We start from the raw sequence: 22,358 nt of genomic DNA on the forward strand, positions 1-22,358 counted from the left end.
AATTTCTCTCCTGTACTGTTGCATTTGCATATCAGTTTATTCGGTAGGAATTGTGACTGCCCAGTGTTTCGGTAAATTGTTCTGTTAGTAAATTCAAAAAATTTGTTGAGGCTTTAAAAATAATCATTGCTCAAGTGTGATCGTACCTTTATGCTATTTATTACTTGATCTAAATGTACAATCTAGAAACAATTCAGATATAAACAAGTAACGCTGGGAACAAATTCCAATGCTAATATTGGAATTCTTATCATTTATTTAGTGATCGCCTAAATCAGAGTTTCACAAACTTTTTGTGTCGTAGACCCCCTGCCATGTTTTTCCGTGTTCGGTAGACCCCCTACTTATCTGATATTGATTTCCTGTAAATTTCTAACTGTAGTGAAGTTTAGTGTTAAAAACTTAAAGTAAAAAACACATGTTAATTTATTCATTGAATTTAAATTAAAACTACTTTTATGTAAAATATACGCAACATTAAATAAACCTATAATAAACTATAGATAAAATAACGTAAGTCAATATTTTTAGTGAGAAGGATGAACCTGATGCTTTAATAATAAATTATCAACCTTTGGCGTCAATTTTGTAAGGGTTAATTTTAAATCTCCTCTGCTAATGATGTCCAGTCTGTTTCTTTTTTTCGTTAGGAGATTGGTAACAGCGCTGAACCCCCTTTAGGTACTTTAATAAATAATGTAAATGTTTTGATATTATAAGATAGTATGATGTAAGTAAATAGGTACTATCAGTGTATGTGTTGAGATCCACTATCGTGGACCCCAATTTTCATTTCATGGACCCCCAAATTTTTTTTCGCTGACGTAGACCCCTTGCAGGTTGTCATAGACCCCTTGGGGTCGATATAGACCACTTTGGGAATCACTAGCCTAAACTGTGTGCGATATTACATCGTATTCGGCTATGGAAGGACATATATGAGATCGGAAAGTAAAGTCGTTTCTGTTCTGCCAGATCTGACCTGACTCCCCTGGACTTTTATTTGGGGGTAGATTGGAAGCGTTGGTCTATGATAAAGAACCTATCAATAGTAGAAACTAATTGATAAATAAAATAAATGAAACATTCCAGATTAAAAAAAAAGTGAAATGATTTGGTATTACTACAAAGGAGGTTGTACACGTGTTGTAGCTTGTGTTCGTAATGGTGGCGTTCATTTTAAACATCAGTGAGAATAAAGATAAAATAAATATAATAATAAAAAATATTTATTTTATAAGAATATTAGAGAAACCGGAAATTAAAGTCGTTTCTGTCGACATATTTTACAGAAAAAAATTATTGGTTTTTACCACTCCAACATTGATTTGTATACTAGACGGCAGAAGGTTGATGACGAAGGTGAATATATTGTTGATTAGAAATAAAAACTTGTTAAAAATGTTGTCGTGTGAATTTAACTTAAGTAAGCGACATTACTTTCCAGTCCTTCTAAATCAAAATTTTGTTAAAAAAGGTTTATAAACGCATCTTTAGTTTTCATTGCAATTTTAACACACTACACGATCTCTCCCTTTCACTTACTTACAGTTGTAATAGAAGCCATAAAGAAAGCTATGTTAGGCAATGAATAATATTTTAAATCGGGATTGGAAGTTAAATATACAGTATTATGTCCAACAGTGGGCGTCCTATGGCTGTAATAATAGCGACGATGTATTTATAAAACCATAAATTTATATTTAATGGAATCAGGCGTTACCTCGCGGAAGTCCATCCTAAGTAAGAAAAGGACCAATATCTAGCCACTTCCGAGCATGGCATGTGTAGAAGTGACTAGATATTGGTCCTTTTCTTACTGAAATTTATAATTCTATCAGTATTAGTGAAGTCATATAAAGTTGTGATATAATTTCACAATATTGGATCATTAAGTATACTGAGCCTATAACGATATTTGAAATAAAAAATCACATAGGAATCTTTTAGCGTGTATATCTCTTGCTAAATTTCCTCAAAACTAGTATCCGAACTAATAAGAGTGTTTTATTTTAACCCTTTCGATACTGCAGTACAATAGTGTGTCAGGACTAAAATTGAAATTATATTTAATTCTTACTTCAGGCGTGTGAATGTACTCATTTGTGCAAATTGGCAATAAACATATAATTTTCACTAAGATTTAACCCTTAAATGCATAATGATGAAAATCTGCAACATATCACTTAAACGGTATTAGTATCAGTAAATGCATAGTGTTGTATATCTGCAACATAAAGTTTTGAAAAAATAAAATAAATATAAGAATATTATACATACATAAATATACTTTCCTCTGTATTGTAGTGTACCTACCTATCTGAAAGATATATATTTTTTAAAAGTATAAATGCAAGTCATGCATTTAAGGGTTAAGGAGTGTAAAGACTAAATTGGAACCATTCAAACCAAACTGCTTATAAATTTGACTGAATTGTGACGAGACTTCTAAGTCTTTCATCACAATTCAGTCAAATCAATTCAGTGGGACGTTATGTCCCAACAGTCCATATGTTTGATGGAACATATATATACCTACAGTATTGTAAGGGTTAATATAATCTGTAATGACAGAGATAAGGCAAGTACATACGTAATGTTTACAATGCTTGCGTTTCCATTCGCTCCGTCATTCGTTCACTCCCAATCGAAATCTCTAGACGTTGAGACGCGTTCTATTTTTAAATTTGATTATTTTTATCTACAGTTTTGTATGTCATAGTTTCATCTGTATAAATTTAATTCTACCGCCAATTGCGTTGGTGTGAGCGAAATTCGAATTGTTCGAATATTTTTTTATACGTACGGATTTTTCTTTAGCTGTAACATAACTCCTGAGGATGCCCCGTGGAGGGGTGAAACACGCGTTGAGTGATTTAACGGTGGCAGTTGTGAAATTCGCATTGTTTGCCGCATACGCATTTATCAGCGGGCTGGCGAGTGGTGCACTTCATTGCACGACTACTGCTGCATAGCGGAAGTAGCTATATATTAGTCCTTTTCTTGCTTAGGATGGATTACCGCAAAATAACGCCTGAATCCATTAGATATAAAAAAATGAATAAATTATGTGACTTTGAAATATACTTTATGTATTTTAATTATATTACTATGTTAAGCGTATATGTTTTGACTGTAAGAAGTACAGTATAAGCTCTTTACTGGGAGGGGTATATGTTCCATAAACATGCCGTGAACGCAGAAACCGTGATTACGGAATGGCTATTTATATTAGATTATAGGGGATACGTTGATAAGTAACTAAATATAAAAATATCAATTAAATTGAACATTCTCATTATTTATCTTGAGGATTCGATTTAAAAGCTTCATCGATTCAGATACGAGCAGCAGTCGTATTAGCGATTTACCTCTTAAAGACAACGGTTACATGGATAGATCTATGTTCATAAAAAAAACAGCAGAGCTCATTTGCCATTCTTAAACCTTCACTAAGAGTTTTCAAATTGTATGTCAAATTTCCAGTGCTTGTTAAATCAATCTTCAATGTGCTGTGAATTTAACATTTCCTCCAAGTTGGTTTCGATCAAATCATGTTGCGATTTAAGCAATTCCTGAATGATTCTATCTGTTTGAACCCATCTCATTCTTTTCCATTTTCGATTATGGCTATGTTTGCAAAGTTTGAACATGCACAGGTTCTTCGTAATTTTCCGCGGTCGGTACAGGTTACAGTTCTTCCAGCATGACTTCAATGTATGGCTTAATTTCTTCCAATAATTCTTTTATGTTTGCTATGTATTTTGCTTTCAAATTTCTTTCAACATTCCATAACATTTAAACCAGGATTATATTCATTACAAATCAACATGACTACAGTCCATTTTCCTGCATTTACAAAGGACATTGGATACCTGTTGGAATCCTTATTATTGTGTATGTACTTATCAGATCCACAAAAAGAAAAAACGCGAATGAAGGAAGCGCAAATAAAGAGCTTTTACTGTACTACTGTGGTCAAAAAGCAAGGTTAATTTGTTTATAAAAACGTATATTCTTTATTTATTACTCTAAATCGCATCCCCGTCTGATAAAACACACTTTTGTCAACGCTTATTCCAGTCCTCAAGGCAGTCGGAGAAGTGTTTCCCTGTATAGTCTTCAAGACCTACTTTTTTCTCCTCAATTGTGTGAAAACGGAGTCCCCAAATTGATTTTTTGATTTTACTTAATAACCAGAAGTCGTAAAGAGCTAAATAAGGCAAATACACTGGTAGCAGAACGATATCAATCAAGTTTTTGACCAAAGATTCGCGAAGTACCTGCAGCATGACATCGACTAGAGATTTGACGCGCTTGAGACAGAAAACATCCTTCAAAATGGTTTGGTCTGAGACAAATGATATAACAACTTTTGACAAATAAACTCTTGTCATTTGTTGTGAATGATGTTGTGCTAGCCGGATTTAGGCTTTATACAGCTTCATGGAAGTTGAGCCCGTGGAAACAGAGGTCCACGGACTAAAAATTTTTACGCTGGATCGTACCTCAGTTGCGGCGAAGACGTCTAAACGCGGGAAGCTACAACCGTGTAGGTGTATAGTGTAATGAGTGGGGGAATTGAGTATAGACGAGAGTAGAGACACGGGCCTCTCTGGAAAATAAACTCTTGGTAAATTAGAGTTCTACCGACCTAGAAATACTTGCCTTCTTTAAACTCAGGAGTTTTAAATTCCAATTTCAAATTACTTTTTGATCACATTATTATATATATATATATATATATATATATATATATATATATATAAACACTCTGTGTTTGGCACTAATCGATGTAACATAGCTCCTGAAAATGCCCCGTGAAGGGGTGAAACACGTGTTGAGTGATTTGGCGGTGGCGGTTGTGTGATTCGCATTGTTTGTCGCATGCGCATTTATCAGCGGGCTGGCGGGCGGTGTATTTCATTGCACGACTACCACTGCAAGTGGCTAAATATTGGTCCTTTTCTTACTTATTATATAAGTGAAGCCATATTTGAATATTAAAACAATTAGAAATGGAATTTCATAATGTCGAAGACGTAACCGGCCATATTGTATTTAAAGTATTACATGTTGCAATATCGTTTCCCTAGCGCGTCACTGTTACGTACGGACTTCCCTGTCTCGTCACGAATTGACGCGCTGAGTCACATTCGCTAAATATTTATTTTAAAACTCGTTCTTATCCACGTACTTATTCTCGAATGTTCATAATGAGACCAGTTCAGCGGTGTCAAATTCGCAGGCCGCGGGTCGCATGCGGTATATAAAATTTATTGGGATAATATAGTTCAATTTTCAAAGAATTGTGTTGTTTATAGTACCCGGCGATACATATTACATATCGACCTTTGGAAAGAGACAATCGGCTAATTTCGGCTTCGTAAAGCCATCTCTGTCGCACGAAATACATAGGTATTGTGGGATTGTCTCTGTCCAAAGGTATATGTGCAATATTTATTGCCGGGTACTATAATAGGTTTACTAGGCAATTTTTGAGAGAACACCTCACGAGTTGGAGCACAAAAATTAAAACGCTTGAATTAAAGATAGATGCAGTTTATTTTAAAGTCATCCGCTTATAACTTCAGATACACCAACGCCGTAATAAATGATTAGTCATGCGAATGGAATAATTTCTACATAAAACTATTACCACTCAAATGTTCGCAATAAACATTGATTCAGAATTGATATAAGATGTTATTTAATTCCATATTTAATCACAGCTCTAAAGATTTAAAACAAATTTACAAACAACACATATGTCAGTTGGTGCTGTCCCCCATTATACAATTAAATACTAAGAGGCATGTGTCGTTTTGACAATAGACTGGATATCGTCCGCTCCCGCTTACGTGCAGACCAATCACAGCGCGTCCTGAAATTTTGCGCATGCGCAGACCGTTGGACTGACCGATAAGCGAAAGCGTTTTGACAACTGCGATTATTTCTCTACAATACCTTTCGTCAGTAGTACCAGAGAAAAGATGTCAATTATCAACATAAATTAGTGCTTTATATATGTGTATTACAATGTAATAGTAATAAAAATATTGGTTTCTATAAACACTGATTTTATTGCGGCCCGCCAAAACTAAGCATTGCAAGTTTGACACCCCTGGACTGGATAATAGATAAAATTATGTTTTTTACTATATTTGTACGGTGTAAAATATTTTTGTATAGTACAATTTGGAACTGTTAATACTGTGTTACAACAACAGATGGCCGTTGTAACCTTGTGGTTTTGGGTCAAAAGTTGTAATATCATTTGGCTCAGTCCAAAGCATTTTGAAACATGATTTGTGTTCCAAACCTGTCAAGTCTCGTTTGGTCGATGTATAGCATTGGTTTTTCGAAACTTTTTTTTGCCAAAAACTCTTCTGATGTCGTTCCGCAACCACCGTATTCACTTGATTTGGCTACGTACGACTGGGGGTATTCAGCAAACTTAAAAGACCAATGAGGGGACGCCATTTTGACACGATTAAGGATATTAAATCCGAATTCAAGGTCTTGAAGGCTGTACTGGAAAAAAAGCGATAGAAAAATTACATTTTATCGGACAAGGATTACTTAAAAATAAATAATTTTCATTTTATAAACAATTTCTCACGTAAAATTCAGTATAATACGGGTTATAACAATTATCACAATGAATTTTGAATTTATTCGAAATTTATTTGGATCAAAATTAGAAATTGAAATTTAAGCACCTTCCCGTTGTCAGATTGATCTGAAATTCGGTACACGCATTTAATTTAGATGACAATACAATATAATTAAATCAATAACATTATGAATCTAAGATGGCCGCCGATATAAAATGGCGTATTACGTATTTTTCCTTAACCCCCTCAATATGGGTATCAAATGAAAGGGCTACACTAGTAAAACGCGATGATTATGTCAAAATTTAAAATTCAAGATGGACGCCGTTCCAATATGGCGGAGTAGTTACATATTTTTCCACAACCACCACAATATGGGTATCAAAAAACCGTTAAACTTAAAAGTTTTTTAAATGTATTTATTGATTGGCACAGACGACGACTCCAACCAGTCTACCACCGCGGCGGACGTGTGGAGTTTCTTCGAGCAGGAGACGGGCGGGCGGGCGCGCTGTGTGGTCTGCCGGGCCACGCTGCCGCACCGCGCAAGAGACCTCAGAATGCATCTCAAAGACAACCATCCTAAATTAGCACAGGTTAGATCTGGAAGTAAAAGTAAAAAGTCCACGTTTGGGAAACATTATATTAACAAAATCAATATATTATCCTATAGACCAGGGCTTCTTAAACTATGGGTCGTGACCTCAAATGGCGTCGCGTGGCAAAATTCTGGGGTCGAGAGATTTTAATGTCAAATATATAAATATTTGACATTAAAATCTCTCCACCCCATATACCATTATATTATATATACCATTTAATAACATCACTAGAGTTGGCGGAATACAGAGGACTTGCGGCGTCTAGACACACGCATTTGATGAAGGTTTTAAACTAATATAGATACAATTTTATAATTTTTTGTACAATTTTAAATTTTAGATTTTTGTATGTTTCAAAACGAATTCTAAAACTATATATTTTCATATGTATTTTGTTACCTAATAAATAAATCATCAAAAATATTAATTTATTTTTGTTTTATATTTGTATGGGGTCGTCGAGAAACTCGCAATCATAAATGGGGTCGTGAATGACTAAAGTTTAAGAAGCCCTGCTATAGACAATCAGAGGCCTAAGCCGTACCCGAAAATCGTCACAACCAGTCTTGCACTGCCCGTATCCAGAAATTTCCCGCGACCTGGACTACGTCCACGGATCACCCAGGGTGGAACTACCCACGCCGCGTCTACCTAGAAATGATTTACTTAAAATATAGTCTACGCCCCCTGCATATGCAAACGTGTAGTTTATTACCTGTTTGGTGTAGTGTCAGTATTTAGATTAATGATGTTAGGAAACATTGGGCTCGCGCCCCATAGAGAGGTTATTTTAAAATGGACTCAACGTCTTTTTAATACTTTTGCTTTGATAAAAACAGTTTGTAGGTTAAACAGGGGGCGTAAGAATTTTAAATAAGCTTAACGTAAAAAAACTATGGAAAACATAGATTTAGAATAAAAATGTTTTTTTTTGTGGCCATCGTTTTTGAGGACGTATTGGTCACCCCTATTGTAAGAGGATCAGGGTCTATTTTATTCACTTTGTTATGTACATTGCCTCCTTTTTATCATCACAATTTGAAAACATTCATTCGAATGAAAATGTTAGTAAAAACTTTTTGACTTCAGAATGACGTTGGCATAAAACAGCAAGACGTGATTAATGCATTCCTTAAGTTTAATTTGGAGTATTTTGGACTAACCATATCGAATTAAACTCAGATGGCAGCATCCAGGAAGCTCCGAAACTCCTTCTCGTCCAAAATACCGTCAATGTTTGAAAGCGAAGATCTTTGTCCTTTGATCTTTCGATGATGAGATACGAATCCGAGACGTGATCACTCACGACGGGCCTATTAAGCTCAAGGTCACCCAGAGAGCTATGGAGAGCCAAACATGAGATTCGCAGAAGAAACAAGATCACCGACGTAGCTGGAAGAGTTGCTCGTCAAATGTGGTGGCGGAGTAGTGATCACGAGCAGGTAGACGCAGCGTGGGTAGGCCGACCACTAGGTGGATCAAGGTCGCTGGAGGTCGCTGGATCCGGGCAGCGCAGGACCTAGGCCTAGCAGTGGGCGTCTATCGGCGGCAAAGAAGAAGAACTAACTAGATAGTACAAAACCGTTATTGCTTATAATGCAATAATCAGGCGTTACCTTGGTCTTATTGGAAAACTATGATGGAGGCTCAAGTCCAACTGTGGACGTTATATGGATGGAATGATGATGATGAAATATATAAAGACAATATCTAATGTATTCAGGCGTTATTTTACGGAAGTCCATCCTAAGTAAGAAAGGCATCAATATTTAGCCACTTCCGCTCAAGCAGTGGTAGTCGTCCAAAAAAGTGCTCCCCCCGCTGGCCCGCTGATAAATGCGTATGCGGCAAACAATGCTAATTACACAACTGCCACCGTCAAATCACTCAACAAGTGTTTCACCTCCACGGGGCATCTTCAGGAGTTATGTTACACCGATTAGTGCCAAACACAAAGCCAAAACACGTGTTGAGTGACTACCACTGCATGTGCGGAAGTGGCTAAATATTGGTACTTTTCTAACTCAAATTTACTCTTACCAACTGTTATTAATGCCGTCCGCACGTTTCGTAAAAATTTATTCGCTTGACGCCGGCAGCGCTAATTCGGATCCCTTGGCTTGTCGCCGGCCGTTTTTGACATTATCAGGAAATTATGAATTGTAAAGTTTTAATCAACTCATCGCTAGTTCTCATGCGTTCTCAACCCTGTTCCCTTTCTTTCGGAAATTTCGAAGATATACATACGTGAATAAATACAAAATTTGTTAGTTTTATATATTTGTTTATTTCCATTCTCTTTGGTATTCAGTATTTTTCTTTCGTATGGTATGAAACAAAACAGTCTCCAAGATGCAACGTCGAATTCGCCCTGTAAATATTTCACTAGCTTCCGACGATTCTGCTCCGCTTTCACTTATTTCATCTCCAATGTCTTCTTCCGAATCGACCAAGTCGTCCGGAACGTCAGATAAGTCGTCCGCGCATTCATCATAAATGATCGTGTCGTCTATTTCGTCTGCCAGATGAAAGAGCACAAGCATTTATTGAAATAAAAAACTATTTGACGTGTGTAACTTATTGTTACTTAAACAAAACACCAATAGAACTCAACAGCGACAGAACTCAGCGATACTATTTATACCGTTTTGCGCACGACACCACTGTGGTGTCGCCGGACGGCATAGAGTAAATACATTGCTAATGACAGAACAGTTATTACGATTAATCTTTATTTTTCATACCACCATACTATTATACAGGAACTCTCAGAACGAGCTGGACGTCTTCCTATTATTTTTGTCTGTTTACGCCTCCTTTAATACAGCTGTTTCTTCTAGATCATTCGTTTATCTTCTATATTTATTCTTTTCCAGGACTTCGAGGAAACGTCGGAAAACGAGGACGATCAAAACGATACGTACACAGAGGTCGTGTACCTCGAGGATGAATCCCGAAAGTCGCTAAAGAGGGAACAGCACACGAGGAAACGGTCCTCCTACCAGACTCCTCATTCAAAGAAACCCAAGAAACGAAAGTCAAGTTTCTCCTCCGACGAGTGTATTCGCGACAGATCAGACGACAGCGACGATCAGCTGGAGAAATTTGGCACATACATCACTTGTTTACTAAAGAGGATGCCAAAAGACGTCTGCACTAAACTACAAATGGACATCATCAATTTGATAATGACGACAAAATTAAAACTACCCTCGGAAACAGAAAGCAAAATGATAATTGACGGTGTACCTGTTGCGATACAAACAGTCAGCGCCGTGCCGAGCGGAGGGTTTATTGTCACTGTACCCGGGGACTGCAAGTCTTCCACCACCACAAACCAAACACCACATCCCACCACACACACGGAACTCAAGAGTGATCCTCTGGTACACGAAGCCAGGGACCTACCAAAGCTGGTCGCCAATGCCGTGGCGCAAGACATCACCGTCCATAACTGCTGAGAAGAACATTGTAGTGAAGTGTTAAATCTGTGATAGAAAATGATATATTTAGTGACCCAGTGAAAAAGTGAAGGTTTATGGTAGAACCATGGTATTGATTGTTAGTGAAGAAGGTTGTTTTATTTGCCTTGAATACCACTTATCCCAATCATAGCATCCCATTAAAAAATTAAAGACGCAGAAGGATCGAGGTCAACGATACAGTTTGAAGAATTTGTTGTCTGAAATGGCAGTGTGTGGGGTAAATCGCCGGTTAGGTTCCCCATTAGATGGTCCGACGACATAGTTGAAGTCAGAGGAAATAGTTGAATGCGGGTAGCGCAAGATTGATCGTCGTGACGATTTTTGAGAGGGGTGGAAGGATATGCTTTGCAATGGGTTTCTTATAGCTGACTTGGTAATGTCTTTTAGAGTTAAATAAAAATGTAAATTGAAAACGTAAAAAGAAAAAGGGAAAGAATGATAGATGAACAGAGCAAACGAGAAAGAGAAAGTAAAGTATGAAAGAAGAGAGAGAAAATAAAAAATTATGTGAAAAAATTAAATTGCTAATAAAGTCCCTGTCCCACCAAATATAGGGGTACGAGAGGCCCCCAATAGCGGGGCCCATGTCTTTTAGATTTTTACATCATAAATTTTGATACAGCGTAAAATAAAAATAAATAGACATATAAATCTAACTTCTAAGAGGTAAATTGCCGAATCCAATACGGCTGGTCAGCTTTTTGGAAACTACGTAACAACTTCTCGTCTAATATCCCTATGGGATATTGTCTTCTGCTTTTGGTGTGATGAAACTAGATTAGTTGATATTAACTTGTTTAGTACAACATAGATCAATAATAAAATCCAACAGCTTGATATCTCCAATGCGGGTAGTCTATCTTTTACACGTATGAAGGTGTGGCGTCAGATATCAAACATTCAATATTAAATATGTGAGAAAGTCGCCACATCTCTCAATGACTTGGTCGAGTTTATGATCAGTGTTATAGCAGCAATATTACGTCATCGTCGGCAGCGCATCAAAAGGGGAATCCCACAGAAATATAATTGTTTGTATACATCGTGCGAAAGAGAGCGCAATACAATACTCCTCGACGCATGATTGGCTGACGATTTCTATTGGTCGAACATTGTTCTCATAGTTTTTAATCGGACTTCGTGTTGTTATTATCTGTAAGAACTAGTGGCCTTAGAAACAATCGCACATTGTCTTACCAGCACAGCAACGTGGTCTCTGACCAGGGCCTCATTGGTAAATCCACAGTTTTAACCAAATCCGTGATAATCAAAACCAAAATCTAAGCACTATATCAAAAACTAGAAAAAAAAAAACAATATATATAGAGGTACAAGAGGCGGTCTTATCGCTCGACGCGATCTCTACGAATGATGATGGTGAAATATATAAAGACAATATCTAATGGATTCAGGCGTTATTTAGCAGAAGTCCATCCTAAGTAAGAAAAGGACCAATATATAGTTACTTCCGTCAATGCAGTAGTAGTCGTGCAATACAGTGTCGCTGATAAATGCGCATGCGGCAAACAATGCGAATTACACAAATACCACCGTTAAATCACTCAACACGTGTTTCATCCCTCTACGGGGTATCTTCAGGAGTTATGTTACACCGATTAGTGCCAAAAACAGTGTCAATAGGACTCTGGGCTGGCGGGCGGTGCACTTTATTGCACGACTACTACTGCATTGGCGGAAGTAGCTATATATTGGTCCTTTTCTTACTTATATATAAAGACAAATCAAATACATGGGTTAATTTTTTGACAAAACACTAAGTTACGTGAAGGCAGTAAGATGTTTTTAGATATTCCCATTCGCGTATTCTTATCAGAGTGGTCGCAATCATGCCCTGGTGCACCTGCTGCTCTTCATGCGTTACCATGTAGCACTGCGTTTGACGGAATAAGAGCCGTCATTTACTGACTTATCAGTGACAGTTTTGATGATGTCTGTCCATCTTGCGGAAGAGCAGCTACGATATCGCTTGTCTTACACTTTACGTTGCACCATCAAACGTTCCATTGAGTCCTCATATCAAGTTCCAGGTCCAAATAAACTATAGGATTTTTATTTGAACAATCGAAGATAACATCTCAATAATTAGTTCTTTGGGCAACAAAACGATAGTTCGGTGCGCTGTCCATGGGATTCTGTGCATCTGTCTCCTACACCACATCATCAGGGGTAAATTTTCAAGGATCCAGAATCCTCAGCTTCCAGGTCTTATGTATGTAATACCAAATGTTTCGATATACTTAATGAGAGAAGTTGTTAGTCTGTATTTCCAAAGAAAAAATAACATTAAAAATTCAATCTATTAATACAATACAAGCAATTAATTTTACAACTCTGCTTCGCTAATTTATAGCAAACATATATATATGTATATATGTGATATGATGTCTTTTCGCATCGTTTTAAAAACGTCATATTCCATATATTACGAAAGGATGGTTGAATTGTCGCGACCGATGGCCCAGACCTCGTTTTTTATCGCAATCCATCGTCGGAAACAACTTGTTTTTTTCGTTCATCGCTTCGTCCAGTTTCCTCTTTTAAATATATAATTATTCAACTAAAACCGTTTTTTTTTTTAAATCAAAATACAAATTAACACGAAAATCAAATCAGTTAGTCGTAGGAGTCTTGTTCTTTACCCTAACTGAAATATAAGAGTATTTTGAAATAAACCGCTTGGCTGTTCCAATGGGATGCTTTTGCTCGAATTCCATGCGTTCATCTAATTTAAATATTTAGAATATCAATAGACTTAGATATACTTCATTCAAAACTAATTCTCTATATATCAACATCATAAATGTCAAAGTGCAATGACATTTGGCGCCATTTTGTAAAAATTAAGGTGCGTTCACATTGTGATATTACTTTTGCGCCACCTTATATAAGAAAAGAAGAAGAATTTTTCCAAATGATATTCAACATTCAGTGTTCCACTGATCGTTGTAACATTACTCTTGAGGATGCCCCGTGGAGGAGTGAAACACGTGTTGATTGATTTAACGGTGGTAGTTGTGTAATTCCCGTTGTTTGCCGCATGCGCATTTATCAGCGGGCTGGCGGGCGGTGCACTTTATTGCACGACTACTGCTGCATAGCGGAAGTAGCTACATATTAGTCCTTTTCTACTTAGGATGGACTTCCGCAAAGTAACGCCTGAATCCATTAGACATTTAATTTATTTTATCAATTTTTTTCCATCAATATTGAGTTATAACATTAATGATCGACGGAACCTCCTGGCAAATATATTGTACCTGCTACTTGAACCTTCACATTTTATTGACTGTTTACAAACTTTATATTACTCTTACAGGTGCATAAATAGCCCTGTAACTGAAAAACAAGGATTCGTAATGACTTTCCATATGGAACAAACATGCAGTTTACTTCATTTAACCCTTAATTAGGCGCATTAAGAAAATCACACAATTAGGCGCATGGGGTCTTAAATGACCCCAAAAAAACATTGGGAAAGGAGTATCAAAAAGGAAAAAAATTTATTGGATTTCTATAGTAATTAATAAAGTTCTTTAATATACTTAACTTTAAGAAACAAATACTTACTATGACATTAAAAATATTTAAAAAAAAAACTAAAACAGTAAACCTCTCTTTAAACTAATTTTTTTGGCATAGCCGAGATCAACTTAAGAAATAAAGTTTATTCAGTCTCATCAGCGGAATCGTCTGTTCTGCATCCGACGCAGTAAATGCTTGAGTGTTGCTGACAAATAAATTTACAACACTTGAAACATTTTGTTGGCACTTTTTTGTCGTCCTTTCTAGGACATGATGAACAGCGCCCGCGCTTAGCTGTCGATTGATAAACCGCCTTGTTCACATTATAAACTTCATGGAACCGTTTTTTTGTTGTCGCTGGTACAGCACGTAGTTGTATGCGACGTTTTTGGTGATCTTCTACAAGTGCCGCAGCTATTTTCTTCAAGAAAATCCGTCTTGAATATGTCAAAGTCTTCTCAATATTCGATTTATGTATGACAAATGCCAGATATGTATATACTCCAGGTAAATGTAAAATAATATTTTGTGTTCGGGTCCTTACTGCGTTCGATGGTGGTACTTTACACCATTTCACTTTCGGGCCATTTCTCTGAGTATGTCGAGATAAAAAATAATTATCTTCCGTCTTCCGATGTCTTGGATATGTTCAGACTCCTCAATTTCGCTTTCTGAATTATGACCACTATCAATGACAGCATCGTTTAAAGTTTCGTCTTCCGAATCCGAACCAGCGACATCTTGCTCTTCATCAAGCACTTCATTCAGCCATTGCAATACTTGTTGGTCGTTAGGCATTTCAATTAAAAAAAAAGAAAAAGCATAGAAAAAACTCAAAAATACATAAAGAAATCATACCGTATCAAAATACACACATACAAAGATAAATAGTAAACAATATACTAATATAAACACAAAAAAACAACAAAAGTAAAAACTTGCCTTCGCCAAAAAATGTAACGTAACTGGGCGCATGGGGTCAGCTCTCTAAAGGACAGCGATGCATGCACATGCGTTAATGTTCTGGATGTGACTAATTTGCGTACCCCGGGGGGATTGAGGAAGCTAGAAAGAGCGTTAGTACGCTCTGAAGACTGTAAGCCATAATTTTTTGAATTTCAAGTGGCCCTGACCCCATGCGCCTAATTAAGGGTTAATAGACTTTCTCTTTATCTGCTGAAAAGAAGGACATACATACAAAAGCGCTGTCTATATTAAGCTAACACAAAACTTTAGACATGAAACTGAATAATAAAAAAATAAATAAATTATATTTCTCAACCTTGTACGTTGAAGTATTTATTTTCTAGAACATTCTTAATGCAACAGTATAAACAACAAAACAAATACATTATGATACGTAATTAAATTTTAAACGAATATATAAAAATAAATTGTATTACTGACCCATATAAAGCAAGTGTTGCATCATGTACACACTCGATAATAAATAGTTTTACATGAAGCAATTGTATTGCAATTGAATTATTAAATATATTTATTTATTACTGTAATTAAAAAGGGAAATTGTCAAAAAAATTTTAAGGGTGTGTGTATAAAAATATTAATAAATATAAAAAAGGCGACAACCATACACGGTTGAATTTCCTTCCACCTTCACAAAGCGTTTTGCTAATACACCAATACCTCACTTTGCGTCGTGGCGTGGTCACGTTCTAAAAAAACACGACGCAAAGTGAATTAAAATTTTCTATAGCAAACTGTCAATAAATAAATTGGAAAAATATTTAACTTTTCTGTAATCAGAATTAACACGTAAAAATTTATATAAATTTATAATTCTCTTAAAAGCACAACACACTACACACTACGTAATTGAAACTGAACTCTAAAATTAGCAAAACAAATTGAAAATAAAACTGTATTCAAATTGCGTTGATTTTTAGTGAGAAAGGGAATCCCCGAGTTTTGATGGCATGGCGCAATTAGAAACAAAGGTGTTGCCATCTTTTAAAAAAAATTAAAGATTCGAACCCAAAACAACGCAACTTCGAAAATCTAACGACGCGCAGTGAAAATTAGTACTAATTAAGCAGCGGCGCAACTTCGAAAAAAACGCAAACGGAGGTATTGGTGTATTTTTATATGAACAGCCAAGAAGAAACAACCTGACAATTATAACTGGGAGTCTTCAAGCCAAGTCTAGGCAAGTATGTACCACAGACCTCGTCATAGTTTAAAATCAGGCGAAATAAAGTTGAAATCCTTTGCCTGTAAACGATTTAAAAAGTTTTACTGTAAATAAAGATATAGATCTTTACTAGTAACTCTTTTAAAAGCCACTATGTATGGTATTACAATACACTACAATGTAATGTCTCTCAATTATTTCGTAATTAATTTAAGTAGTGCATTAAATAAAAACAAATCAAATCAGGTTACGTTTGAAAGCCACGTAGCTTTCACTAGAAAAATGCCGCTATAGGGAGTCCGATGTCATTCAATTTTTTATAAAATTGTTCTCTTGTCGTTCTTTTAACTTACATATGTGGTCAATAAGTGATAATTTACGGAAAATAATTTCAATAAATTATAGTATATTCCTATGTACCATAACTTGCAATTATTTATACTGATCATTTAGTAATTATTAATATTTTACACAAAAAACAATAATAGATTCTTTTTAACATTCAAAATCGTTGAGATATCTAATAAAAACTTATATCTTAACATTTAGATATCAAATAAGTGTATATAATTTTAAAATAACCTAAATATCATATTTATGTGTTTTTTTTAATATTCAAAAACGTTGAAAAATAATAAAAACCTATATCTTAACATTTAGCCAAGAAAAAAAGTAAATAATATTTTAAACTAACTTAAATCTCATATATGTATATATATAATCGTGTATTTCTTAAACATTTATTTTTATTAAAATTTAAATAACTTTTAACCTTTATAAGTCTAAATAAAATTATAATATCGATTTTTAAAATGAACGCTGCTTAGTTCTTATCGTGGTCTGTATACTTTTTCCGTGTCTTATCTGTGGAGACATTAAAAACGTGCTCACTATAACCTAAAAATGGCGCCAAAAGATTTTTATAAAAACTAACCTCAAATTTCGTTGACATGTATAAACTTTAATAAGATATTTATATACATTAATAATATTACATATATTAATATCGTTATTTCTGTCTGTAATGCTTTAAACTAAACTTTATACTGTCACTTTATTCGTGTGACTTTTTTCCCGCTGTGTACAGATAGTTTGACGTTATAGACCAGTGATTCCCAAAGTGGTCTATATCGACCCCTAGGGGTCTATGACAACCTGCAAGGGGTCTACGTCAGCGAAAAAAAATATGGAGGTCCATGAAATGAAAATGGGGGTCCACGATAGTGATTCTCAACACATACACTGATTGTACCTATTTACTTATATCATACTATCTTATAATATTAAAATATTTACATTATTTATAAAAGTACCTATGAAGTAAAAAAATTATTACATATGTTTATAAAATTGTGTAAGTTGTAGGATGTTGTTATTAGCTTTGTGGTCGCAATACATTTTAAACATACACTGAACTTCACTACAGTTAGAAATTTACAGGAAATCAATAACAGGTAAGTAGGGGGTTTACCCAACACGGAAAAACATGGCAAGGGGTCTACGACAAAAAAAAGTTTGGGTCACTTTATTCGTGTGACATTTTTTCCCCGCTGTGTACGGATAGTGTTCGACGTTATATACCATCTATTCGTGCAGACAAAATTTTTTCTACTGTATTGTTATATATACCTCAATAAATATAAAACATGTAATAAAAATTTATTCTGTAAACAAAGAATTGTCATTCTTTAGTTTCCAAATTTGAATTCAAAAATTATTCTGTATGAAATGGATGACATAGGTTATTGACATGAGTCTATCATCTGTTCGGATTATTAATGAAAAACAGGCAAAACAAACTCTGCGAGACTATATGCTTTCTTTTTTTAATAAAATATTTAATCAACTGCGGCTCGCAGGCCACATGCGACTTTAAACGATTATTCAGCTACTTGATTGTCGAATTATTTCAATATTTAAATTTATATAACCCATGTCAGCTGTTGGGAAATCGAAACAAATTACTGGCGTGAACATTATTATTATTTCACCACAACATTAGTGAAATACAAACAGCGATCGTAATTAACTAACCGACGTCTTAAATATCATTAGGAGTGCTGTCATACACACGTGCCATTATAACTAACTGTAATGCACGTTTTGTACTTTTGTCATATAATAAATATAATTATAATTTTCAGTGCGGCTCGAAAAATTTTAAATTTCAAACAATGGCTCGCATTATCAAGATGCTTGGTCACCCCTGGTCTAATAGTCATATAAAATGTAGTAATCTTTTTCAAATGTTGGAAAATATTTTTCTGAACAATAAGGGATCCTATTATAAAAGCGTGTGTGTGTATATATATATATATATATATATATATATATATATATATATATATATATAGCTCATTAAGAAATTTGCTAACTCAATAAAGCAGTCATAGCAGAAAATACCAGAAGCAAAAAAAAAACTAATTGCGTTTACTTCTGGTGTTTGTGTTACGAATATCAACACTTCCTAGGAAGATAATGTTGCTTTCATAATAATTATTAAACAGCACAATAATGGAGACTTCATAAAATACAGTGTACTTTTTTTTCTAACCTAAAATCAAAGTCTTCAACCATAATCACCTTGGTTTAAACAAAAATTCAATTCTTTTACACATATTATCCCTTAAATCTATGGCAAGTCGAAATGAAACCTATAAACCAACGGTTTGTACTTAAAGACAATAATTACAAAAGTACATTACTTATATAACCTTACCTGAAGACCAAAAAGAGACAAGAATATGAGAGGAGCTCCGTTTCATTCAACAAGAGTCGTCAGGAAGGAGACGCTCGGCAAATGGAATAGGAGATACATGGAAAGTGAGATGGTTGTAATCAGGATATATTTTTTCTGGACTTCGAGTCGGCCACAGTTCTTAACCAAACATTCACTGTCAGAGGAGACACCTTCGTGCATCTGTGACCATGTGGTGGATCATACGTACACGAAATAAATGGCTGTTCCGTATTCACAAAAGAAATTTTGGATTGCAAAGTAAAGTTGGATGGAAGGGTTTATTTATTATTATTTACTTTATTGGAGATAGACAGTAACAAAAAGCAGTATGAAGGTACAAACTTAGAAGCTTAGAAATATACGAGAGTGAATCAAAAAATTCTTGGAATCAATATTAAAAAATGCAAAGATTTAAATAATAATGTTTTATTTTTCTACATAATCTCCCTCCAATGCAATGCATTTAGAATAACGCGTTTCTAACTTCCTTATTCCTTGTGAAAAAAAAATATTTTCTTGACTCTCGAAAAAGTCCTCTACGACAGCTATAACCGCGTCATTATCGTGAAATTTGGTTCCACGAATTTCCTCTTTTAATTTTGGAAATAAGTGAAAATCACTTGGGGCTAAGTCCGGAGAATATGGTGGGTGGTAAAGGAGATTGAAGCCAGCACAGCGGATTGCGTTGAGCGCAACTTCCGATCGATGAGCAGGAGCGTTATCTTGAAGGAACAACACGCCCAACGACAGTTTTTCTTTAATCGTTTCACGCACTTTTGGGATTAAATTTGCATAATAGGGTCCAGTAATCGTCTGGCCTTTTGGCATGTAATCAATAAAAAGGATTCCTTCACTATCCCAGAACACAGAGGCCATAACTTTGCCAGCGGTAGGAGCAACTCGAAATTTCTTAATGGATGGAGAGGATGGTCGTTTCCAAGACATGCTTTATCTTTTAGTTTCAGGATCGAAATGGTGAACCCACGTTTCATCCATGGTGACAAGACGACGGCAAAAATTATCCGAATCACGCTGGAACATTTCGAGATTACGCTTGGAAATTTCCAAACGTCGCTTTTTGTTTTCGTCGGTTAACATTCGTGGCACCCATCTTGCAGACACTTTTTTGAACCCCAGTGAATCAATTAAAATGGATTGAACGCTACCAAAAGATATCTTTAGGATCTCAGCTATATGTTTTATAGTCATTCTTCTGTCTTCCAAAACCAGATTCTCAACCTTTTTGACATTTTCTTCTGTAACGGAGGTTGAAGGCCGCCCAGAACGCGGGTCATCTTTACAGCTTGATCTACCTCTTTTAAAATCAGCCACCCAGTACGCAACCGTAGAATAGGGTACAGCATCACCCCCTAATGTCTGCTGAATGTCCAAAAAAATTTCCTTCGTAGACATTTTTTTCAAACTGAGATATTTTATCACCGCACGTAACTCACTTTTATCCATAATTTTGACTTTTTAGCAACTCGTTGCACAAAAAGATTTATTACATGCGAACGAACTGACAAAAACAAGTGACAGTCTGCATAGTGTGATAGACACTCTTTAATTTGAATATCGAACTTGATCCAAAAAGGTTTCATATATATGCACTTCTAAGAACTTTTTGATTAACACTCGTAAAATTAATTACAATTGTTACCTTAAAAGTAAGGCTGAGGTAGACAAAATGGCAGTCCTAATGTCATAGAGAATGGCGCAGTTTTTTGAAATATTGTCATCAAAATTATGAAAGTTATTCATAAAAACTAAACTTAAAATGTAAGGCGGGTACACTAAAATGCAATGAATATAATTAAAATAGAAATACATCATAGGAAATTGTGTGTGTAGTGATTTCAAATATTACGGCGAAATAAGAAAAGTCTATATGTTTCAAAAGATTGTGAACAAACTAAAAGAGAATATATAATAATGTGAAGGACGAAATATAGAGAAATAGAAACTGTTAAGAATGTTAATAAAATATATGTGATAAGTAACAACGATATAAAAATCCCTGTATACAGGGCGACGTCTAATTCACCCCTAACTATAGTTAGGGGTGAATTAGACGTCGCCAAAAACGGAGGCCAAATAAAAAAACACCTGTCACGTAATAAGATTTCAACTTGAGATTGAATCTATTGTGTGCATCCAACTGTTGCAGGGTGTTTATAAACTAAAAATTATGACAATACATAATCTGTATACCACGCATATGTATTTAGACATTTCAAATATGGAACTGTCTGTAACATATTTCGTCTAGGGCTTACAATACCGAACTAAAATCTTAATATCGGTATAATTAATAAAAAATTTACTTGTTATATATTTACTTACTTCAGTTATGTTGACTTGTTAACAAATAATATATAAAATCAAATAAATGTTGTTCTGAAATGAGCAGATATTATTTATTTTATTACATAGAGAGTATGAGTAGATAGATACAAAAAACGTGCGGCACGAAAAATATTTAAAATTTCAAACAATAGCACGAACTATCAAGGAGCTTGGCCACCCCTGACATATAGAATTGACTGGCATTGCCAATTATTCTCAGCGATAATAAATGAATAATTCAAATTTGGGAATTAATTTTGAATTTATGCACTTTTTCTATGATCTTTGTTCAGACTTGATCTAGATTAGAAAACAAGCAAATGTAGCTTTCATATTCACAGGACAACTTTCTCCGGCGATTAAAATGGCACACCGCTGTAATTTTGCACTGTATATATTTTTTTATGTAATTCTATTTCTAACAAAGGAACTTGACAATTTTTTACATATTTCTATCAGTCATTTATGACGTTCCAAAAAACAAAAAAACTAAAAATTTGAGGCTTTTTTCTAGCCATCCATTACAAAGAATGATATAATTAAAAAGATTTGTTAAATTACCTTTTAAATAAAATTTTATAAATAATAACACATTTTATTGTTAAAAACGTGTTTAAAATTTTACAACAGCTAACTATATTTAACTTTATGTACACCATGAGTACACATAAGTTAAAAATAAATTAAAATCACTTATAAATAATGGTTCTATGATATCTTCCTTTATAGGTGACAACCTTATAAATTCACTATATGTACATTGTAGAAAGATAAGATAAATTATAAAAATATTCAAAATAAAAATGATCGCACATAAGAGATATATAATTATTATTTGTTTTAAAAACTTTAATGTAAATTTATAAATCATTA

At 34.8% G+C, this 22,358-nt stretch overlaps 1 protein-coding gene across 2 annotated transcripts in view; it reads left to right on the forward strand.

Annotated features, from left to right (window-relative positions):
• bdwf (bedwarfed) overlaps window positions 1-10,876 on the forward strand; it is a 38,132-nt gene extending 27,256 nt beyond the window's left edge. For both annotated transcript variants that reach the window (XM_068769897.1, XM_068769896.1), the window contains exons 2-3: window positions 7,053-7,213; window positions 10,096-10,876. In XM_068769897.1, coding sequence (XP_068625998.1) covers window positions 7,053-7,213; window positions 10,096-10,680 — 746 coding nt within the window. In that variant the 3' untranslated portion in view covers window positions 10,681-10,876. The remainder of the gene's footprint in view (window positions 1-7,052; window positions 7,214-10,095) is intronic.
• The last annotated feature ends 11,482 nt before the right edge of the window (window positions 10,877-22,358 follow it).

The sequence above is a fragment of the Battus philenor genome, unplaced genomic scaffold, assembly GCF_028537555.1.
Source record: "Battus philenor isolate CCGP_79_NKW_IND1 unplaced genomic scaffold, ilBatPhil1.0.hap1 SCAF_29, whole genome shotgun sequence".
Lineage (NCBI taxonomy): Eukaryota > Metazoa > Arthropoda > Insecta > Lepidoptera > Papilionidae > Battus > Battus philenor.